Source organism: Mesoplodon bidens (assembly GCF_964165515.1).
Source record: "Mesoplodon bidens genome assembly, chromosome: 18".
Taxonomy (NCBI): Eukaryota; Metazoa; Chordata; class Mammalia; order Artiodactyla; family Ziphiidae; genus Mesoplodon; species Mesoplodon bidens.
This window is the reverse complement of record NC_138175.1, coordinates 52,340,743-52,363,878: the sequence shown is the minus strand read 5'-3', so window position 1 is coordinate 52,363,878 and position 23,136 is coordinate 52,340,743. Positions and strand designations below refer to the sequence as shown.

Here is a 23,136-nt window from a genome sequence, read left to right as displayed (position 1 = left end):
AAAAAAATCACTTTGAAACATGAGAATCTTCCATAACTTTACTGAGTCTGGACCCTAATCAACAATTAAATATTAAGTCCAAGTGTCATCTAGAATGTCAGAAGCTCTTGGTGGACAACGTTGTAGTATGACACTGAAAAAGCACTGGAGAAATCTTGCTTCCTGGGATTCGCTGATACTTTCATTTTCCTCATAACCTAAAAGCAGATGGCCGTCTAGAATTGTGGCTTATTGAAGCTTCAGAAATGGTGCCAACTGGAGACCACATCTTGAAAGGACAGGGTACCATCTTCCTAGACGTGGTCTGTGGTCTCACCTAGTATTGTTTTGTCTATAACTAGAATACACGGGGTTCAGAAATCAAGGCATAGAGGGGAAATGGCACCTTTCACAATTACACATAATGACCCACTTCTGTGCTTTTCCTTTCCATTCTCACAATCCTGCTCTACTAGCTCTCCGTGTGTTAAAAAAAAAAAACACCTTTTTTGGACAATTTAGTTATGAGCATGTGCCAATGTTTTATTACAATCATGCATGCAAGGAAAAAAGGTCTCTTGTAGGCCGACTGAAACATTTTCTCTTGAAAAGGTCATTTTATAGAAGAGAATTGTTAAATAACCCTATTAGACTACAGATTAGATCCAGGAAGAAAAGATGATCCAGTTAAAGATGGCAGATTCTTGGCTGGCAGTCAGCTGACTGTTAACTGGGTGGGCCACTGATTTCCCAGAACTTTCATTCCATCAAAATTCAATAGAAAATGGCTTAATCGTTTCACTTTATCAGGAATGCCAATTTCTTCCCTAAAGGAGGTTGTAAATTACCCACACAAAGAGCTTGTGTCCCAGACCAGGTTTGGGACATTTAAAATTTTATAGTAATATTAATATAGCGGGTGATCTGGCGCCTCTGTCTCCAGGGTTTTCTCTGTTCCTGGAAACTAAGTGGTCCTTGCCTTGTTTCAGGGCCTGAAATAAGCTATTTCTTCTGCCTGGAATTATCTCTTCTTCATGTCTCAGTTTAAACAACCCTGTCCCCCAGTATAATAGGAGCCCCCGCTCACTCTTCAATTTAGAGTTTCTTTCCCCTGGGGCATTATCAGTTTTTAAGCTCCAAAAAGAAACATGTTCCATTCACCCATTACAGGACTTGGCACTGTACAAGGAGCTCACAAAAGCATCGAATGAAGATCCTCTCTTGTAAACAGGACTGAACAGAATTTTTGCAGGGGGCAATGGAATGCTAGCTCTGATTAAAAATCGTGTTATTCTCCTTAAGGCTAATCCTATGACCCTGAGCCAATTATCTAGACACCGCGAGGTTCAGTCTGCACCCATTAAACGGGCAGCTTGGACTTCCCTGGTGGCACAGTGGTTAAGAATCTGCCTGCCGATGCAGGGGACACGGGTTCGAACTCTGGTCCGGGAAGACCTCACACGCCGCGGAGCAACTAGGCCCGTGCGCCACAACTACTGAGCCCGCGTGCTGCAACTACTGAAGCCGGCGCGCCTAGAGCCCGCGCTCCGCAGCAAGAGAAGCCACCGCAATGAGAAGCCCGCGCACCACAACGAAGAGTAGCCCCGCTCGCCGCAACTAGAGAAAGCCCGCGTGCAGCAACGAAGACCCAAAGCAGCCAATAAATAAATAAATAATTCTCACTTTAAAAAAAATTAAAAAATAGGCAGCCAATAGTAGTTCCCCTTAGTACAGTTGTGAGGATCAAAAGATTTTACGTTTTTATACTCGAACCCAGTCAGTGCTCCCATGTGTAGCATTTAAGATCTTCCACCTACTAAGCAAGCTCTAGGTTCTTAACTCCCCCAAAGCACTACCAAGGACCGCCCTCCCCGCCCACCCGCACCGCCCAAGGATAACATCATCAACCCAGGTCTCTAATGATGTCATCTCCGGGCCTGTTCTGTTTCATCCTCCGGAAACCTACAACTCCAGGCACCCGGTCTCCAGCCTTCGGTTATTTTTTTCTCTCCATAGCCCGAATTCCTTCTTTCCCATTCTCCCACCTAAAACTTTCGACTCTTCCCGCCTTCCCTCAAGGTAGCAATTTTCGGTTCTCCCCGCTTGCTCTCGAGCGAATTCCTCAGTCTTTTACTCTCTTAATCGCTTCACTAGCCCCACACTTCAGCTCTTTCCGTCTAAATCCGATTATCGCCGCCGGGCGTCAGTCGGCTGTTTCCGCCTCCTGTCACCCACCATAGACACCGCCTTCGCTTCTTTCCGGATCACCTTAGTTCCTTGTTTTTTCCCCAGTCCCGATTCGCTTCGGCTATTTCCGGCTCCCCGGGGCCTCCCATTTTCTCTAGCTCCACCCCCGTTAACAACTTCGGCTCTTTCCGCCCCTCGCGATCTTCAGCTCAGCTCCTTCCGGCTTTTTCCGCCTTGCCTCGGCCTCACTCTCTCCCTTCGGCTCTTTCCGCGGCCCTTCGGGAGAGCAGTTTGTGCTTCTCTCCTCCACGTGACGCCGCCTCTACCTCCCAGTTCCCCCTCCCACCTCGCGCTTCCTCCCGCCTCAGCCTCTTGGCACGTCCGGGCCCGAGCCGCCATTTTGTGTGAATTTCTGACTGCGGCAGGGGCCGGGAAGCCGGGGCACCAAGTGCGGGCTGACAGACAGACGTCGGCCTGTCTCTGCGGCCCGTTACCTTTTCCTAAATTCCTTTTTTTTTTTTTTAATCGTCCTCGCTCGCTCTCCTCATTTCCCTTTCCCCCTCGCTTGCTCCATTGCGCGCGGCCCGCGCTAATTACACCGAACCACCCACCAGTGTCCGTGTCCCCCGGGTCTCCCACCCCCGGGCCCGCAGCGGTGTGTGTGTGTGTGGGTGCTCTCGCCCCGATGAGGGTCCCGCGCCTCTGAGCGAGTGACCCCAGGGGTGGGCTGCGGAGAAAGCAGGCGGCGAGCGGCCCGCTGAGGCCTAGGCCGCGCGGCCTACGCGGAGGTCGGCGCAGAGGTGATTCCGAAACTGAAAAAATATATACCCATTCCTATCAGGAGCCCTCAGAGCTGAAGTGTGCCCCTCCCGCCACGCCCAAGCAGTCCTTTTTCGTGCATTAACATCCCCTCCCCCCCAAAAGGAACTATGGAGGCCGCGCCCGGGACCCCCCCGCCGCCGCCATCAGAGTCGCTGCCGCCGCCATCGCCGCCACCGCCATCAACGCCTTCGCCTCCTCCGTGTTCCCCCGACGCCTGCCTGGCCACCCCGCACCTCCTCCACCACCGCCTCCCGCTCCCTGACGACAGGTCAGGCCCCCGGCCCGGCCGGGGCGGCGTCCCCGGGGGGAGGTTGAGGAGGAGGAGGAAGGGGGGCGGCCGCCATGTTGGGCCGGGCCGCGGAGGAGGAGGAGGAGGAGGAGGAAGGGCGGGGTCGGTGGGTGTCTCTCGCTCGCTCGCTCTTTCTCACTTGCTTTCTCTCCCGGCCTCATGCGTTTCCCCCCCCTCGCGGCGCTCGCCCGCTCTCCCTCGCTCTCGCTCTGTCTTTTTTGGGCGCCATGCTGAGGGGAAGGTGAGGAGGCGCCCCCCGGACCCCCCGCGCCCGCCCTGGGGAGGGGGCGCCGGGGGCGGGGGGGCTTCGGAGGCCCACCGGGGTCCTGGCTGCCCCTGCTCCCGGAGCTGGCAGCCACGGGCCCGCCTGCCCGTCGCCTGGCTTCGGGGAAGGGAATGGGGGAGGGGCCCCCGGACCCTTTTCGGGGGGATCTCGAGCAACAGCCCCGCTCTTAGGGGTTTGGAGTCGGGGGGGGGCTCCCAGAACCCGGCAGTATCCTTTCTCCTGGGGGAGGTGTGCCCTGCCCTACTTGGAGAGGTACCCTAGCTTTTGTAGGAGGCAGGAAGTGGGGGTTCGTTAATTTCTTTCTCCATCCTTACGGGGGGTCCTTTCGGTGGGGGCTTCTTGCACTTTTTTTTTGGCGGGAGGTGTTTCCCTGTTATTCTCTAGGGGGCAAAATTGGGAGGATCTCTCGCCCCTTTGTAAGCCCCTGCCTCTTTTTGGGGGAGAAGACCCTTCCCCATGCTTTCCTTAAAGGGAGGGGTCCTGATTTTCGTAGGTAGGTGATGCGTTTATTGGCGGGGGTCGTGGGGGAAGCTGGTGAGGTTTGGTTTCCCTGCCTTGGAGAGGAAGTTGGTCCCCTCTTTCTCGTGGGGTTCCCTCCTTTTTCGGGCTAAAATGGGGCGCCATCCCTTCCGGGAGAAAAAACGAGGTTTCCTTGTGCTTTGGCAAGGGGTGAAAGGCAGCGCCCCCCTCCCCTTTATTAAGTGCGAAATGGGCTCGCCCCATGCCCTTCTCTGGAGGGTGATAAAGGGGCCAGCCCGGCGCGTTTCAGCGAGAGGTTGGGGCCCCATTTACCCTGCGCCAGCAGAAGGTTGGGGTGCAGGGTTCGCCCACTCTTTTGGTGGGGCAGGGGAAGAGGTGGCTAGAGAGTGGATTTGGAAATCGTAGAAGGGTTTCAGCCGGCAGGAAAGTGAGTCTTGGAGGGAGTGGGGGTGGGGAGGGGAAGAGAAGGCGCTGGACAGATGGCTGCCCCGTCGCAGCCCGGGGCTGGGGAGTCGCAGAGGACCCTTCCTTAGACAGGGGTCTTAGCCAGGGCTTCCCATGCCAGGCACCACGGCCCCTTCTCCCCACTCCCACCTCCCCTTTTCCCTTTCTCCTTCACAGACCATACTTTGCCTTTTAAAAGAAATGCCACCCACATTCAGAGACACAAGTGCAGCAGTTTGGTGAGCTTTTACAAAATTTTTTTTTTGTTTTGTTCTGTTTTGTTCTAATTAAATGTATCGTCCTGGGAATCGCAGCCCATCGCAGCCTGACTCCAGTTCAAGGAAATAAACAGATTAGCAAAGGTCTGTTCGCTAAGCCCACGTTGGGCTTCCGGGCCCCCTCTTGGGGGCAGGTGCATTACTCAAAGGTGCTTACACGCTTTATTCGACCTCTAAGGAGTTCTCTTATGTCAGAAGTGTATGTCTTACAATGGGTTGGGATGGTAAGTAGCCTCTTTTATTGAGTAATTCAATTATCTCCCTCTTTTTGTCCCTTTCCTGCCTGCCTTCCTCCTCGCCTTTAGACCAAAGTGATGCTTGAGAGCGTGAATTTATATGTTCAAATCAGGATTCTAACCCTGTTGAGCCCTTTTAGACTTGCACATCCTTTTTGATGTTTAATTTTTAAAATTTGATGTACACAGTTTTCTCAAAAAAGAAAGTGTATTACTGTAACATGACAAAAACCTCTGTAAAAGGCCCATATGTTTTCAAGCCCTTGGTATCCCTCTTGCCATTTCAGTCCATTGCTTTGTCTCCAGCCTTCATCTTTGAAGAAAGTGGATACTTCAAGTCCATTTGTAGGAGACGAGGTTACTGAATTTGGTTTATGATGCTTGCGTGCAAGTTAATGTTCTCCCTCCCCTCTGCCCCAACCGCCCCCAAAAGATTGTGGTTCAAGTAGATCCAATTTTCTCATTTGACTCCGATGTCTCTTATGGTGATGGACGTTTAAATTAAGCAAGTCATTTGTAAAGTACTGTTTAAGCACCAAATCTGTAAAGTGTGTCAAGCCTCAGTTTCCTCTCCCCGTCTCCACTGTTCCTTTGTTCGAAAGCACATGCCTGACCGTGAAAAGTCGATGCAAACGTGTTACACGCCCAGCCATGGTGGAGAGAACACTTCCTCCGGCCCCCAGTCCCCCCTCTCCTACATGTACAAGGAAAAAACAGCAACAGAAATGACTTGCAGAACCAAACACTACTTCTGATGTGTTTTACAAGCATAAGTTCTTCCGTTAAAAGACAAAACACGTTGAAGTTCCATTTTCCCTCTTGCCCACTTTCGGTCCCTGACATACTTTGTTAGAGAAAACTTTTTAACACACAGCCCTCTTCCCCTCCCAAGATCCTGTTTCCTTTTTTCCATTCTTAGGAGAAAAAAAATTCGCCGACATTTAGATGAGGAAACATGTAAACTGCAATTCAGTGGGCCACTTGTTTTGTTCTTCCTCTCGGTATGTTCACAACTTAACTGCTGTGATGATCTTAGGTATGTAAAATCATTTGTGGGAGGAAGAAGTGTCCACACAGTCCAGTATTCCTGCAAAACAATGTCTGAAGCACAAACTGAACACACTATCCAGTGCGCAGGGTCAGCCGAAAATGAATTGCATTTATTTGAAGTTTCCCATCCTTTGTAAAATTTCTCCTCCAGGAGCCAAGTGCAGAAACTGGATGCTAACAGATGAACCTTCCAAGTGACAGGGGCTAAGTGTAGAAGGATGCTTTTTTAACTTTACTTTTAAAATGAAATGTTAAGGAAATTGCATTTCTTTTATAAGTGAAAATTTTAGCAGTCATTAATGTTAAAATATTTCCTCAAGCACTTAAAAACGCTCAGGCATATCAACACAAGGGTTTATTGTTTTTTCCTTCTCAAAGGAATCTCATCCATCAAATCCAAGAAGCCCCAGTAATTATGTCAAACTATTTCAGTAGTCTTTGTTTTTGAAATGTCACAGTACTACCTTTTCCCCCTCAAACTGATGTACCAGTATTAGTTAAATTTCAAATTAATGGATGTTGCAAAAAAAAAAAAAAAAAGGGTGTCACTCAGAATCCATGATTTAACAGCAGCTCTTATACACTTGTAATCTTTAAAATTTTTATGTTTTCTGGGGAGAGCTTTAATCTGAAAGCAAATAAAAATCTCCCAGTAGAAACAAAATTACTTGTGACCGTGAAAACAGTTAATTCTGGTCATAACCCCTTTATATTTTTTATTCCCCTCAAATTTGCTCTTCAAAAGAAAAAAATGTGATTCCGCAAAAGGGTTTCTAATTCATCATCTGTACTATCTCCCAGATAGGGTTTCGATTTGCTCTGAAGGTTTACAATTTTGATTCTTAACAAGCTGGAGTTTTCTTAAAGTAGAGTTAGCTATTTTAGAAAACCAGTAGTATGGCTTTGCCTCAGCCAGGAAGGCTGATCCCAAGGGAAATTTGTTTTGCACCTGTAGAAATGAAGGCTTTCCCAGCTGTTGGCTGGCAAGTTAGAGACGAATGGTTGCTTCTGAGTTTGTGATTTCCCCTCCAGTTGAACGTAGACAATTTCATATTGGGCTGGTTCAGTAATTTGTTGTTGAATAATGCCTCTACCTCCGCTCCTTTCTCTTAGATCGTTTCCCTTCCCTGATGTGTGAAAAATGGATGTCTCAGGGTTGCCTTACTTGTTGTTCGCTTCTGTTACATTTCTGTGGTTATCAGGTTCCTAGAACCATCTTGTTGTGTAGGCCAGATCCAGTTACGATAAATAACCTCTGTGGCGAAAATCTCTAATGAAACTATTTCCAAGCCTCTGTGGGTAGCTTTAGGTCAAACCATATTCCAGAGAACCTAATTTTGGTCCCTGCGGACGATATTTTCTAGTACCACAGTGACTGGTTCTGACCCAGCTTAGGAGGTTAGAAGAAAATAATTCAGAGCAAATAGGAAGTGAAGTGGCTGAATTTCTAAATGAGCAAGGTGCTCACCTGTACCTTGGTAACATAACGACTGACATAATAGGAGAAAAAAAAGGATTGTTTCTGAGATTTCCGGCAGTTGGTATTTAATAAGCTGATTCCAAGATCCGTAGGAGCAGTCTGCTCATTGGTGGAGGGAATCCTGTCAAATGGTTTGAGATCGGTTTCAGAGTTAGAACCCAGTGGAAAGAGTGGAAAGGCTGCCTGTTTGGGTGGCACATAAAGTTCATTTGAGTGGGTTAAGGTAAACAGATTGTTTGGTATCATGGATTTGGCTTTCCAAAATTATTGGCTGTGTCTTTGCTGCAGACCTCTTTTGCTTTTGATAGTTCATGAAGATGCAGTCTTGAAGACATTGTGCAAAGTTTTTTGCCTGGATTTAGTAACAATATGAGGTTATGAGAGCAGTTCTTCACATTTTTTAAAAAATTTATTTATTTTTGGCTGCCTTGGGTCTTTGTTGCTGCGCGTGGGCTTTCTTTAGTTGCGGTGAGCAGGGGCTACTCTTCGTTGTGGTACATGGGCTTCTCACTGCGGTGGCTTCTCTTGTTGCGGAGCATGGGCTCTAGGCCTGCGGGCTTCAGTAGTTGTGGCACGCAGGCTCAGTAGTTGTGGCTCACGGGCTCTAGAGTGCAGGCTCAGTAGTTGTGGCCCACGGGCTTAGTTGCTCCGCGGCATGTGAGATCTTACCGGACTAGGGCTTGAACCCGTGTCCCCTGCATTGGCAGGTGGATTCTTAACCACTGAGCCACCAGGGAAGCCCATGAGGGCAGTTCTTAAAATACATTTCTGGGGCTTCCCTGGTGGCACAGTGGTTGAGAGTCCGCCTGCAGATGCAGGGGACACGGGTTCGTGCCCCAGTCCGGGAGGATCCCACATGCCGCAGAGCGGCTGGGCCCGTGAGCCATGGCTGCTGGGCCTGCGCGTCCGGAGCCTGTGCTCCGCAGCCGGAGAGGCCACAACGGTGAGAGGCCTGCGTAACACACACACACAAAAAAGAAAAATACATTTCTGACCCGTAGTCAGTTGATGACCAAGATGAAGACATGGCCTCTTAGTTGGTGTAGACGTAGTTGCATCCTGCTTTTGGAATAATTTTTTTAGTAGTACATAGATTATTTGCTCAGAGCATAGTTTGCTTCTGTTGGCCAAATTGCTCTGGGTAGAGGATCTTTCTTGTTTTTTTATTTTTGTTATTTTTCATCTGTGTGAACTGGTGACTCAGCTCGCTATTTGTAAGGCAAGTGGTGACATCTTTTGAACATTGGAGGTGGCAACAGGATATGAAGGAAGAGCGTGGGTGTGGAGGCAGATGAGATTGTGTTCAGCGTGCAGTGGCCACCAAGGATAATGCCCTCCTCTCGGGGCATTGCGGTCAAATGGGCATATGCAGAACACCCACACAATGCCTGGCATTCAGAGAATCTTGGTTTCTTTATCTTCCTGCTGTCCCTACTAGAGAAAAACTCTAGATAGAATTTACAGTCTGGTGTATAAACAGAGGTAAGAATAACATCTGTGTTTTTGAAGGAAGTCAATTTATCTTTCACTTCTTAGGTTTCTGGTCAGCAGTTTAATTGCAAGGAGCTGATTGGGGTTTCAACTAAGTGGAAGCCATCTTAAGGCATTTCTTGCTGGCTCAGTGTCCTTATTATACGATGCTGCAACAGTCATGCTTTCTTGAGCTCATGTTGGCTACCTTCCCCTGCTCATCTTTTGCAATCAGAGTCTGAGTCAGGGCTACAGCCTTGGTAGGCCTCCTGAGACCAGGGAAACCAGGGCTCTAGCACCTCATGCACTGCTAACCAGTCACGTCCCCTTAAGTCCGTCCTTTACCCTCACCAGAGTCCGAGAGAAATGAACACGGTCTGTCCCAGCTCCAAGATTCTCCCACCCCTTGGTGATTTGGCTGAGTCAGTTAAGGTTTTGTTCATTCAGCAGCCAGGCTTGTCTCGTGCTTTTCTTGGAGCGGAACAGTTTTCGGAGTGTTCAAGGAGCCCTTCTCTCCTTGGGACTTCATTTAGAGTTGGGTAGAAGTTGGTACTGCCTTTACCAGGCCTCATGTTACCTTCCCGTATCTGCCCTGCCTTCTGCCGCATCTGGCCACGGTGAGGCATGGTTGCTGCTACTGCAGCTCCTGATACCCAGCTGCAGAGTAGATGCCTTGAAAATGAATTGTAAGGATAAGCTAAGTGGTTAGATCCCAGGAAGAGCCGTTAGAGAAACCTTGGCTCAGCAGCTTAGCTGAATTCCAGGCTGGATCCCTTGTACCTGTTGAAAACCCTACACTTCAGAGCCATAAAGCTTAATAGAGCCTGGATGCCGCCTGCTCCCTCCACACCAGGCAGGCCCAGTTCTGGTAGAGAGATGGTGGGGAGTGGCGGCTGGCTGTGGACGTGGGTGTCAGGCAGACTGGATGTGCTGTAAGAGTTACTCATCTCCTAGGTCAGTCTCCTGGCCTTCCCAAAGGTGTGACGGTACCTCTTGGGCATTGTCATGTGAAGGTCAAAGGTTACCTGCCCCAGGGGCTGACTGAGTGCTTTTCACGCATTAGCTCACCTTAGTCCTACTGCTGAGAAACTGAAACAGAGGTGAAGTCACTTGTTGAAGGTCACAGGGCTGTTGGGTGTGGAGGCAGTTAGAACCCAGCCAGCCTGTACCCAGCCCTGAGGTCTATACCCAGAGGCCGTCCTGGATCTGGCACAATATCCCTCAATCTGCAGCATGCAGGCATTAGTGGGATATAAGGTCCATTTATTGATTTGCCTCCTGTATGTGGAAAACAAATGGAAGAGGGTAGAAAAAGCAGAGTACCACAGAGGTTAAATGTGGCTTTGTGAAAGTTTATAAGCTGAGTTTTATTGGAACATTCGTTTATCTTGTCTGCGGCTACTTTTGCGCTAAACAGCAGAGTTGACTAGGTGGGACAGAGACTGTGTGGCCCGCACGGCCTAAAGTGTTTTCTGCTGCCCTCTGCGCTGGTCTTGTGGGCCTAGTGCCTGGAGGGTGGACACAGCAGCCACCGTCATTTATCTTTGTGGTGGTGGTGGAGGTGTTGGGGGCAATGGGAGGGGACTTTAAAGTTGTCCCCAGAGAGGGGGGCTGTGCTACTGCTGCCCCTCCATGACTTGTTGAGGTTCCATTGTCCCTGTATTCCACTCCTGCCAGTGGATGTAGAGGCCCACACCCAGGCTTTTGAACCTTTAAATTGAAGGGATGTTCATTCATTAGAAGGAACCGGAGACCTCTTGAAGCCCAGTGAGGAAATGGATGGCAGCTAACACATCCCTTCTATGGCCCGACCCAAGGGAGCTGGGCCCAGACGTGAGTGTCAGTTGGCTAAACCTCCACTGCAGGTGGCTTGGATTATTGCCCTCCTCATTTTCCTAACAGACACCAGGGCTTAGGTTTCCTTGGGATTCCAGGCCCTGCCATTGCACGGGGCACCAGAGCAGTCCCCGGAAGCACAGCCTTTCAGCGACAGAGGCAGCCCCTGGCTGCAGCCCTGAGGTGGCTGACTGGCAGCCACGTTCAACTGCTCAGTTGGTGCACCAGTCACATAAGGGCTCTTGTCATTTATCCTCTGGTCTATCAGGAAGCCCTCGATAAACACCTTGGTGAATGAGTTTGTGACCAAAGGCAACCCCTCAGTGACCTATTTAGAGTTTTAAGTGATCCAGGTTGCTGCCTGGGAAATGGTCCAGTGTCTGTGTTGATGAAATTGACAAAGAGGGTGTGGATGGCTGAGATTGATGCCTGTTTGTGTCGGCCATATCCCAAGCACCCACCCAGTCTATACCTGGCCCTGTGCTGGGCCCTTGGAAACTCAGGGATGACTGCCAGCCTCTTTCTTCTCCACCCTCCAGGAACCCACCGTTGACTGGAAGTTAACAAATAATTGTATACAGATAATTGCATATATGAACAAGAAATCTTTGCCTCCTAGGCCAGGTCTCTTTTAAGAGGAAAATGTTAATACTTTGTCTTGGCTGAATGGAACCAAATTGATTCCCCTGAAAAAATTATGAACAAGAAGTCTTCGTTCACAAGTTTCATGTTTCGATTTTCCTTTCTGGAATAATAAAAATCATCTCTCTTTGGATGAGAACCAGCATCTTGCCAGCTTTAAGCAATCCAAAGTGTGGTTGGCCTGAGAAGGAGGTTAGGAAATTCTTTGTTGCTGCGAAGCAGATTTCAGAGGTTCATCTGACAGGAAAAACTTGGATCAGAGAGATGCCTCTATCAAGAACACGAGCTGTTTTCAGGGCGAGTGGGAGTAGGAGAATAGCTATTTGAGCAAAGAAAAGGACACTTTTGACTCAGAGATTCGTCTAGCAAGCTGGGTTTTTCTTGGTCAGCTTGTTTTAAACTCTACAGAAATGTTCTGCCTAAGAGGTTTGTGTGCTTGGACAAACCCCAGTGTGGATGCCACACACTTGGGAGTGTAGCAATCCTTCTAGCGTTAGAGGACTTTGGAATTTTCTTCCCTTGGATTCATGTTGCTTTCTGTCCCTCTTGGGATAAGTCCTATTTGTTTTTTTGCTAGGATTCCTTGGACCTTTGTGGGCACCTCTTTTTTTTTTTTTTTTAAGACACTATTTATTTATTTACTTACTTATTTTGGCTGCGTTGGGTTTTCGTTGCTGGGCGCGGGCTTTCTCTAGTGGTGGGGAGCGGGGTTACTCTTCGTTGCGGTGCACAGGCTTCTCATTGCGGTGGCTTCTCGTTGCAGAGCATGGGCTCTAGGTGCATGGGCTTCAGTAGTTGTGGCACGCAGGCTCAGTAGTTGTGGCTCGCGGGCTGTAGAACGCAGGCTCAGTAGTTGTGACACACGGGCTCAGTTGCTCCGCGGCATGTGGGATCTTCCCAGACCAGGGCTCAAACCTGTGTCCCCTGCATTGGCAGGCGGATTCTTAACCACTGCACCACCAGGGAAGTCCCTTCTGGACACCTCTTGTTCCCTAAACTATCCAGATGTCTTTTGGTCATATTTTTGAATGTCCCAATTCCATTCATTTGATGTTGGATGGCCTGGATTGGCTTTGTGTCTTTGCATGTTGATAGTTTTTACTCCTAAGCAGTTATTCTGGGCCAGGTTGGTGCTAAACACTTGATTTACATGGTCTCAGGGAATTCTTTCTAGGAGGATATAGATCCATCCTGGAGGTTCCCTTACTGCCTTCACTTCACAATTGGAGCAGGGCACAGAGTGTTTAAGGAGCTTGCCCCGTGTCTTAGTATCTTACTTTGGCATTTTTTGCAGTACTGTTTTCATTTAATCTGTTTTCTGTACCTGTGTCTTATTTTTTTCCAACTCAAGTATAAATTTCAGGGTGAGAGTTGTTTTGTTTGTTGGCCTGTTTAGTAAATTATTCTTTTTTGGATAATTTCTAATGGTCTCAAGGGTTGAGGTTAAGAGCTGGACCTGGAGTCAGAAAGTCCTGGACTCTGGTTCTAGTTCTGCTTCTTCCTGCTGTGACCCTGTGGGCATATTTCTTCCCATCTTTGAGCCTCAGTTTGTCTATAAAATGGGGATACTAATGAATTGCTACTGCATACGTTTGTTAATGCATTTCAGTGACAGATGTGCAGAAGTGGAGAGCACAGCAGTGTGGTGCCTGGCATGGAAATTGCTGCTATAGGATGTTAGTAGTGAATATTTCCTATGGCTCTTGGATTTTATAAGACCCTGGGGTGCCCAGGAAGGTTTTGTAGTTGAGGAAACCACAGCAGAGATGTGAGGGCTGGTGGAGGCCCCCACCTTGAACTCCAGCTCTTTGTTAGGGAAATTAACTTCTTGAGGATCTTGATGAGCTCTCTTCACTTTACTGAGAGGTTGTCCCCACCCAGGGCATCTTTCTTATTTTTTAACTTTTTCTTAGGGAAATTTTCTAACGTATTTAAGAGAAGAGAAAATAGTATCATAGATTGCCTTATACCCATCACCAGTTTCAACAGTTATACACATTTTGCGAATTTTGGTTCATCTCACTACCTCCCCCAATCCCTCTTGAGAATTTTATTTATTTATTTATTTATTATTATTTTTAAATATAACTTTATTTATTTATTTATTTATTTTTGCTGTGTTGGGTCTTCGTTTCTGTGCGAGGGCTTTCTCTAGTTGGGGCGAGTGGGGGCCACTCTTCATCGCGGTGCGTGGGCCTCTCATTGTCGCGGCCTCTCTTGTTGTGGAGCACAGGCTCCAGACGCGCAGGCTCAGTACCTGTGGCACACAGGCTTAGTTGCTCCGCGGCATGTAGGATCTTCCCAGACCAGGGCTCGAACCCGTGTCCCCTGCATTGGCAGGCAGATTCTCAACCACTGCGCCACCAGGGAAGCCCCCCCCTTGAGTATTTTGAAGCACATCCCAGACCTCATGTCATTTCATCCATACATTCTTCAGTATGAACCTTTAACTTAATTTTTTTTAACATAACCACAAAACCATAATCATGCCTAACAAAATTAACAATAATTACTTAGTATCTCAAATACCCAGTCCAGGTTCAGATTTCTGCAATTTCCCCCACGTTGACTTCTGGCAGTAGGTGTGTTCATGTCAGGGTCCTGGCACTGGACAAGCTGTCTTGCTTCCATTGAAGTGAGGGGTTTGGGCTGCGGCTTGGGCTTCTCCTGTGGTTCGTTTGTGCTTGCTGGTGTCTGTGATGTGGGCATGTTGCCATGGAAATGCTGTGATGTCACTGAGCCAGTTAGGACCACACCTGAGAATGTTGAGGGGGAGGGAGACACAGTGCTTCTTTGCTCTTGATCTGTGGTTGGTGAACCTGGGTAGTAAGGACACTGAAAAACATGTGCAAGACCCAGAGGTTTATTTCAAGAATTTCCTGCCTCTGAAAAATCCCTCAGTGAGGTTCCTCCCGTGGCTGCTTCACCACGGCCTAAATCGAGGGAAGGTCTCAGGGGCCTTCCTCAGGCATGAGCCCTGAGCCAGTTTTGTAAAGGAAAGGCTCCGTACCTTCACTCCTAGCAAGTGACTGTCCTGCAGGGTTGGGTTTGGGGATCCTGGACTTCTGCATTTAGGACTGTTGTTCAACATTTGAAGAGGCGGAGCCTCCTTGTAATTTTTGTAATCTTGTCCCTAATTAATGGGTCATTCAGAGCCTACCCAGGCAATTTGTTGAGAGTTTGGGCAGTTAATGCTCATAACCCTGACCTTCACATTAACCTAGCTGCCTCTTGTCAGGGACTTCATGATCTTCAGGTAACAACCACTGCTCCCATGGGTTTTCATCTTTTTTGTTTCTTGCCTGTCTCTCCTCTTTCTCTCTCTTTTTTCTTTTGTAAATCAGGTAGATCCATAAACCCAGGCCCCTTTCAGCTTCCATCCAACTCTCCTCTAGAGGATTTCCGTGTTGCCAAACTTCATTTTTGTAAGGGACCTTTCTCCCTTTTTCCTGGGGCTCAGCTCTCGCTGTGCCTTTTCCTCCTGGTCAGCCACTTGGTTACTTTCTCATACCACCTAGATGAGAGCTGAGGAAGGGGAGGTGTCGATTTGTCAGTTTCGTCGGCAGGATTTATTGGCAGAGGACGGTGGCACAGACGGGCCAAGAAAAGTGAGGACTTGTTGGCCAGCAGTTAGCAGTGGTCCCCGAGGGGAGTTGGCTGTAGCTTGTCCACAGAAAAAAATGCTTCCCAGTAAGCACTGCAGCTGGTTTAGGATTATCCATGTGGAGGTGTGCTCATGCTAGCTGGTTCTTAATACTAATAGCTGTTATTTGTCTGGTACTTACTTTGTGCCTGCCCCCCATGTCAAGGGTTTTATCCACGTTATCTCGTTTAACTTTCACAACCCCTTGAGGTAGGTACTACTACACTTATCCCATTCTGCAGATGAGAAAACCGAGGCTCAGGTTCCGTACCAAGAGCATATGCTAGGGAAGACGCAGAGCTGGTTGAGTTACTTGGTCTGCAAAAGGAAGCAGGATGCCCAGATCTGTAGACTGGTGGGTGGGCCCAGCCTCCTTTGAAGCATGAGGTTTCTTTCCAGTACTGTTTTTGCCAAGCCCATAGTATGTGATGAACCTGACACACTTCTGTGCCCTGTGGAGTTGGCCTGTAGGCATTCCTTAGAATGGGCACCCTGATCTTTTCTTTGACCCAGAAGGAGGAGTTGGCCATCACCAGCTCTGCAAGTGGAAACTTAAATGCCCTGGATGCTTAGTCCAGGAGGCACAGGCAGAGCTGAGCCTCAGCAAGGCATTGGCCTTTTCCTGTTTCCGCCCGGGCATCCATTCCAAGTTGGTCGCCCAGCATGGTTGGTTTCTAGTTCCTGGTGGCTCTGGCAGGCCAGCCCTGGTGCAGCCATCCCAGCATGTTGCCAGTCCAGGCTCTGGGAATTAAGTGGTTTCTGCCCAGGCCGATGCTTCAGGGTTTCTCCTACATGCTTGTCTCGAGAAGGTTTGGCAGGGCTTCCCTGGTGGCGCAGTGGTTGAGAGTCCACCTGCCGATGCAGGGGACACGGGTTCGTGCCCCGGTCTGGGAGGATCCCACATGCCGCGGAGCGGCTGGGCCCGTGAGCCATGGCCGCTGAGCCTGCACGTCCGGAGCCTGTGCTCCGCAACGGGAGAGGCCACGACAGTGAGAGGCCCGCGTACCGCAAAAAAAAAAAAAAAAAAAGGTTTGGCACGTCTAGATTGAAATGATTAGCACAGTGGGGCTTCCCCCACTTTTCTTGGGGGATCATGTCACAGTCTATTCAGCATGCTCCCTCAGTATTTAATCCCACTCTGACATGGATTTTGCTGGCAGTCTGTTCAGTGGCACCACTTAACCCCGGTTGCTATTTTATGGAGGCAGCCTTTGTGCGGTTGTGTCAGTGGCCCACAGGATTCCTGCGTCTATCCCAGTTGGCTTGATTTTCTTTCTTTCTTTTTTTTCTTCTGGTAAACAGAGTCTGAAGAAAATAGGCCCTGTATTCATGCAGGATGTTTAGCTTGGAATCTCCAGCGTTATCAAGGGGAACCCCCTCAGGTGGGCCCAGGGCTCGGAAGAGTTGGAGAGCATGGTGGGCCAGATGGTGGTGAGAATGCGCAGTGGGCAGTCAAGTGTCACCATCCCCGTGTCCCCTCTAATATCCCATTCCCCTTCAGAAATCACCAGGGATTTTTTTTTTTTTTTTTTTTTTTTTGCGGTACGCAGGCCTCTCACTGTTGTGGCCTCTCCCGTTGCGGAGCACAGGCTCCGGATGCGCAGGCTCAGAGGCCATGGCTCACGGGCCCAGCCGCTCCACGGCATGTGGGATCTTCCCAGACCGGGGCACGAACCCGCGTCCCCTGCATCGGCAGGCGGACTCTCAACCACTGCGCCACCAGGGAAACCCCTACCAGGGATTTTTTGATGCTATTTATTTTGCAGCTGCTCCCAACTCCAGGGGAACAAAGTTTCAAGTATTCACTACCCAGTTTGTAAAAAGTTGTAGATTCTCACTGAACCCACATCTGCCTGGGGCTGTTAATATAGATAATGCAGAGAATTCCTCTTTGGCTAAAAGTCTTTGAAGGGTGGTTTTGGATGCTGTACCTCCCTGCCTTTGGAATGAAAAGGCATTTTTCTGGAGCCATTCTTGAGGATGGTTGAAGCTCTTGGAGTTGCTTGGATGGTCTTTTGTTCCCCCTTCCCGCGAGTGTGAGCAGTGATGTGTAGCAGCAGGACAGGAATGGAGGCCTCAGCTGACCCTGGCCAGGCAAGGCCTTCGCTGGCCGTGCCACGGCATCCTTGCCCGTGAACGTAGTAGAGGTGGAGGAGTGTCTGCGGGTGCCAGCCTCTCTGGCTCAGCTGCTGCAGCCCTGTATCACAGACACTGCCCTGTGGCCTGGGTTTCTTGTAATCTGTATCTTTTCCTACAAGGACAACGCAGAACAGGAGGTGCTCAAGGACCCGGCACAGAGAATATGCTCAGAAATGTTTGTGGCATCAAGTAGGCAGTCCATGAGTGGGCTCCCCCTTCCCTTTCCGTCCTCAGCAATTGAGGAAGAATGGCGAGCTTAGAGTCAGTTTCTGGCTTTTTCGTGTCCCCCCGTCTATCTGACCTCGACAGATCCTTTCACCTGCTATCCCTTTAAGTTCCTCCTGTTTGAAAATGAGGTTGTTGATGGTGCCCCGCTGTCCCTTCCACTCTGACACGCCTCTTCTGGTTCCAGGAGGGTCTTTTGCCCTTTGTGATCTTGGGCTTTCTTCTCATCCGGGCTTCTGGCCCCCCAGGCAGTTTCTGTCTTCCTGGGTTCCCTTCATCCCTGCCCTGGGATTCTGGGTATTTTCAGCTTTTTCCTTTCCGGACTAAAGTGTGGAGAGTGATGCTTTTGTTTAGCTTTTCTTCATAGACCCCAACCCCTTCCTCTCCGGTCTGTTGCTGGGCCTTCCCTAGTTCCATAGTGTCTGTCTAGTCTGTCTGTCCCTGTATTTCTCCAGTGTTCCCAGCAGGGAACAGTCTATTCAGCGTGCTCCCTCGGTATGAAAAGGCCCAGGCGTGGGCAGCAGCAAGTTTGCCCTGCCCATTAGTAACAGCTTCCCCCTCAGCTTGGTGAGCTTGCCAAAACCAGTTTCCCCAGTTAGGTGGCGCTTTTACTGCGGACAAGCCCACTCTGGCAGAGTTGCCTCACCCCATGAGAGCTTTGCTCCCAGGAGAGCGGCTCCTGGTGTGGGCCGCACCCAAGCCAGAAGATGCCTCACTTGTCAGGCATGCCGCCTCCTGCCTCTGCCGCAGTTGACTCGGCGTCTTCCCTCTGGGCTGGCCCACGACAGCCTGGCGGTTCCAGGGGAACAGCACAAGGCACCCATCGGTCACCTCTCTGTACTGCTTCCTTTGAAACGTCGGGGGGAGTTTTTGGTCCTGCATTCTGTGTTTGAGAGCTGCCCTTGACCTCTGCCAGGGTAACCGTGGGGCTGTACCATTTGGGTTTGAAGCTGCCCCGACCCCTCTGAATTGGGAGTGAGAGTTAACGGAAGGATCCCCTTGTTGGGGGGAGCAGGTGGAGGCGCACAAAGGGAGCAGTGCGAGGGAGAGGGCCGTGGAGGATCCTCAGAGGTCGGCAGTTGTTTCTCCACAGAGCCTGTGAGAACCTTCAGGGCTCCAGGGGCTGGGCTCGCCTGGTGAGCTTGTTCCCACGCTGACCGGCTCCCATCTGAACGGCCGAGGCCTTTGTGGCCTAGATTAGTTCTCTCTGTGGTTAGCCTTTTAGGTCCTGGGTTCATTATATTACTCTTTATCTTCTCATTCTCTTTGTGGGTCTTAGTTAATGGAGAAGGAAGGCATCGTCATGCATGAGGAACTTGAGGAGCTTTTGACATTTTTTTACATTTGTTTATTTTTTTAAAGCAACTCCTGCACTTGTGAGAACTGTGTCTGTGGGTTTGGCTCAAAAACTGGATTATTTTTCCAGCTGCTCCTTTCTTAACCCATTTATCCCCCACCCCCACCCCCCACCCTGTACATATTTTGATGTTCAGAACGTCCTGTCAGCAGCATCTGTCACATGTGGAGAGTGCTTTTATTTTGTAAAGTAAGGGAGATTGGGGTGACATGTGGGGGATTTGGCAGAGTCAGGAAGTCGTAGGACAGGGAGCCAGAAGGGATACCCGGAGGTGAGGCAAGTCAGGTGGGAAGCAAGGAGGCCAGCAGCAGGTGGGGGTGAGCCCTCATGTGGGCGCGTCAGGAGGGGCCTGGGACCCTTCCCCTCTCTCCACCTGCTCAGCTCCCCACCTCTGGCCCAGAGCCGTGGAGCTGGTGGAGCGGTCAGGCCTCGAAACCCAGGGACCGGAGCCTGTTCGCTCGTGGCAGCACCTCTGGCATCCACGGACACCCCCCCCGCCCCCCGCTGGGACAGACAGAGCCGATGCAGCCCTTTGGGGTCCGCCCCGTCTCCCCGGGGCCTCTCGCCCTCAGCGCTGGGCCCCGCGTTCCCATCGCCCTGGGCCAGCCCACAGCCCCCGCGGCTCTCCCCTCAAACTCCATGCTCACGTCGGCTTTGGGGTTGGTTCGTAGGGAGGATGGTGAGTTGGAAGAAGGCGAACTGGAGGATGATGGGGCGGAGGAGACCCAGGACGCCTCCGGAGGCCCCGAGAGGAGCCGGAAGGAGAAGGGGGAGAAGCACCACAGCGACTCAGATGAGGAGAAGTCTCACCGGAGGCTGAAGCGGAAACGCAAGAAAGAGCGGGAGAAGGAGAAGAGGAGGTCCAAGAAGAGGAGGAAATCCAAGCACAAAGTAGGTCCTGGCGGATGTGCTGGGCCTCCTGGCGCTGGGCCCAGCTGAGGGCCCCAGGGGCCGAGCGCATCTTGTCAGGCCGGAGGGTACTCTTAATCGGGCTGTTTTTCCTTTCCCCAAATTGGATAAAGACCTTTTCTAAAAGAGTTGGTAGCTCATGCTCCATTGCTGCTAGATGCCCCTAGGTGAGGCGTTTCGCACGGAGCCCTTCCGGCACATTCCAGCAGTGGCTGTGCAGGTGGCCAGCCCTCCGCAGAAGCTCTAATCCTCTGCCCCTGTCCTTGCAGCGCCACGCTTCTTCCAGCGATGACTTCTCTGACTTCTCAGATGACTCGGATTTCAGCCCCAGCGAGAAGGGGCACCGCAAGTACAGAGAGTACAGCCCCCCCTACGCGCCGGTGAGTGACTGCCGGTCAGGGACCCCCATGGGGCTCGGAGCCGGGGGTAATGAAATCGCCCATGTTTCCTGAACACTGGCTGTGTGCTGGGCATTCATACGTGGCACTTTACACTGATTTTAATTCTGCAAGATTAGGTATTGTTTTTATCCCCGCTTTATAGGTGAGGACACTAAGACTTCGAGAACTTCAGCCAGGTTGCACGGCTCTGAAGTACAGGAGCTGGGGTTGAGCCCAGTCAGTGGCTGATTGCCATACTTCTCTATGCTACCTTTTCCCGTGGCCTTGGCAGGGCTCGTCATATCCCCTGTCCCCAAGAAGGATGATGATTTGCCCCTGTGAGAGCTGACTTTTCCGCTGTTCAGCAGTGTCCTTTTGTGGAAAGTTGGCAAGAGAATGAAACGGTTATGGGAGTAAATCATCTCGGATGTTGTGGGGTCAGAAGTTATATACCACTGAGCTTAAGCATAAATTTAAATTTTTTGTCCGGTTTGTATATTGTTTTATTTTCCTCAGGTAAAACCAGTAAGAAGTAAATCAACATAGATTTTCAAATTTTGATAAAAAGTATTTTTAAAGTTAGTAGTTCTTAAAGGTATCCTGTAACTCAGCATCATCCATCATAACATAATTTTTTGTAAGGAATAAGAGTTGACATTGATCTACTAATGTAGATTCAGACTTTAAACCTGAGGGCAGCCGGGAATGGAGAGAACACCACCAGCTTTGATTGGGAACTAGGGGTTGAGGCATTTTAAGATCTGCTAAAGTGGGACTTCCCTCGTGGTCCAGTGGTTAAGAATCCACCCTCCAATGCAGGGGACACGGGTTCGATCCCTGGTCGGGGAACTAAGATCCCATGTGCCGTGGGGCGACTAAGCCTGCGCACCGCAACGAAAACCCATTGCAGCCAAAAATAAAAGGATCTGCTAAAGTAGTTGTGTACATCTCCATGTTTTATGTTTTCTTTTTTTTGATAATGAGTGTGGATTTTTTTAAATGAATAGACTTTATCTTTAGAGTAGTTTTATTTTTTTAATTTTATTGAATATAGTTGATTTACAGTGTTGTGTTAATTTCTTCTGTATAGCAAGGTGACTTAGTTATATGTACACATATTCTTTCTTCATATTCTTTTCCATTGTGGTTTGTCACAGGATATTGAATATAGTTCCCTGTGCTATGCAGTAGGACCCTGTTTTTTGTTTGTTTGTTTGTTTGTTTGTTTTTTGCGGTACGCGGGCCTCCCACCGCTGTGGCCTCTCCCGTCGCAGAGCACAGGCTCCGGACGCACAGGCCCAGCGGCCACGGCCCACGGGCCCAGCCGCTCCGCGGCATGTGGGATCCTCCTGGACCGGGGCACGAACCCGTGTCCCCTGCATCGGCAGGCGGACTCTCAACCACTGCGCCACCAGGGAAGCCCGACCCTGTTGTTTTTAGAGCAGTTTTAGGTTTGGAGAAAATGGAGCAGGTAGTCCAGTTCCCTACCCACCCCACCCCACCCAGTTCCCCAGTTTTTACCCCAGTTTTTAATGTCTTGCATTAGTGTGGCACGTTTGTTGTAATTGTTCAGCCAGCGTTGGTACGTATTTGATTAGAGTCCATAGTTTACATTAGGGTCCCCCTTCGTGTTTTACAGTTCTTTGGGTTTTGACAAATGCATCTTGTTATATACGCACCATACACTATCATATAAAATAGTTTCAATTCCATAGAAGTCCTCTTTTCTTTACCTACTCATCAGTCCCTCCCCCCAAGCCCCTCCCAACCACCAGTCTTTTTACTGTCTCTGTAGTTTTGCCTGTTCCAGAATGTCATTTAATTGGACTCATATGTAGCTTTTCCGGATTGTCTTCTTTCACTTAACAATATTCGTTTACAGTCCCTCCATGTCTTTCTTATTTCTTTTAATTGTTGAATACTCCCTTGTTTGAATGTACCAGTTTGTTTATCCATTTACCAATTGAAGGACATCTTGGTGTCTTCCATTTGTGCATGTATGTGTATTTTTAAACTTCATCCAGTATCTCTTGGAACTAGCACACTTTGGAAAGCATCATTTTAAATGGTTTTCTAGTTTGGTTGCCAAATAGTCATTAATTGAATTCTAAGGCCCCAGGAAAATTTTGACTGAGGAGCACCCCTCTTGCCTATCAGGCCTCCTCCCCAAATGAGATTGTTCTATCTCCCTGGGAAATACACCCTTCTTTTCCCTCTCCAGTAATTCAGGGGTCATGGGGCCTGTGTGTCTCAATTGTCTTTAAAGCTGTGGCTCTTTCTGAAGAACAGAAACATCTGGGCCAACAGCCCAGATCTCATTCAGGTGGCTGGGGGCTAGCGTCTCACCCCAGGGACAGCAGAGACACCCAGACAGCTGTGCCAGTTCAGGGAATAGTGGGGATCTTGGTCTGAATCCGAGGCCCCAGGGCCAGCTCACTGTCCTCTCCCCATCAGTCCCACCAGCAGTATCCCCCGTCGCACACCACGCCCCTGCCCAAGAAGGCCTACTCCAAGATGGACAGCAAGGGCTACGGCATGTACGAAGACTATGAGAACGAGCAGTACGGGGAGTACGAGGGTGATGAGGAGGAGGACATGGGCAAGGACGACTACGACGACTTCACCAAAGAGCTGAACCAGTACCGGCGGGCCAAGGAGGGTGGCAGCCGGGGCCGAGGTGAGCCCCGCAGCTGCTCCTCCAGGGCTGGGGGTTGGGCGCTCAGTGCAGAGCCAGACAGACCTCGTGGGCCGCGTGCTCACGGAGCGTCAAGACCGGGAGAAGAGATGAGCAGTCATGCAGGGCTGAGATAAGCATAGAAGGAGACAGGCAGGGAGCTCTATCCCAAGCACAGGGGACCGGAGTTCTGCCACGTGAGAAGAGGGTCCAGTGCTGAAGCCGTGGTTGGGATGGAGCCAGACTGGCGTGAGGCAAGGAGAAGAAGACTACTACGGCTCAAGGTGGTGGTGGTGGTTTTTTTTTTTTTTTTTTGGCCACACCCCGCGC

General features: G+C 49.9%; 1 protein-coding gene across 10 annotated transcripts in view; it reads left to right on the top strand.

Annotated features, from left to right (window-relative positions):
• The first annotated feature begins 1,948 nt into the window (after nt 1-1,948).
• ZC3H4 (zinc finger CCCH-type containing 4) overlaps nt 1,949-23,136 on the top strand; it is a 43,305-nt gene continuing 22,117 nt past the window's right edge. For 2 of the 10 annotated variants that reach the window (XM_081217895.1, XM_081217890.1), the window contains exons 1-5: nt 1,950-2,058; nt 3,091-3,256; nt 19,515-19,734; nt 20,022-20,132; nt 22,587-22,809. In XM_081217895.1, coding sequence (XP_081074021.1) covers nt 3,096-3,256; nt 19,515-19,734; nt 20,022-20,132; nt 22,587-22,809 — 715 coding nt within the window. In that variant the 5' untranslated portion in view covers nt 1,950-2,058; nt 3,091-3,095. Of the gene's footprint in view, nt 2,059-2,606; nt 2,967-3,086; nt 3,257-3,421; nt 3,519-4,664; nt 4,727-4,951; nt 4,990-19,514; nt 19,735-20,021; nt 20,133-22,586; nt 22,810-23,136 lie in introns of those variants that run through there. The other 8 variants (XM_081217891.1, XM_081217896.1, XM_081217892.1 and 5 more) reach the window with 7 other exon arrangements.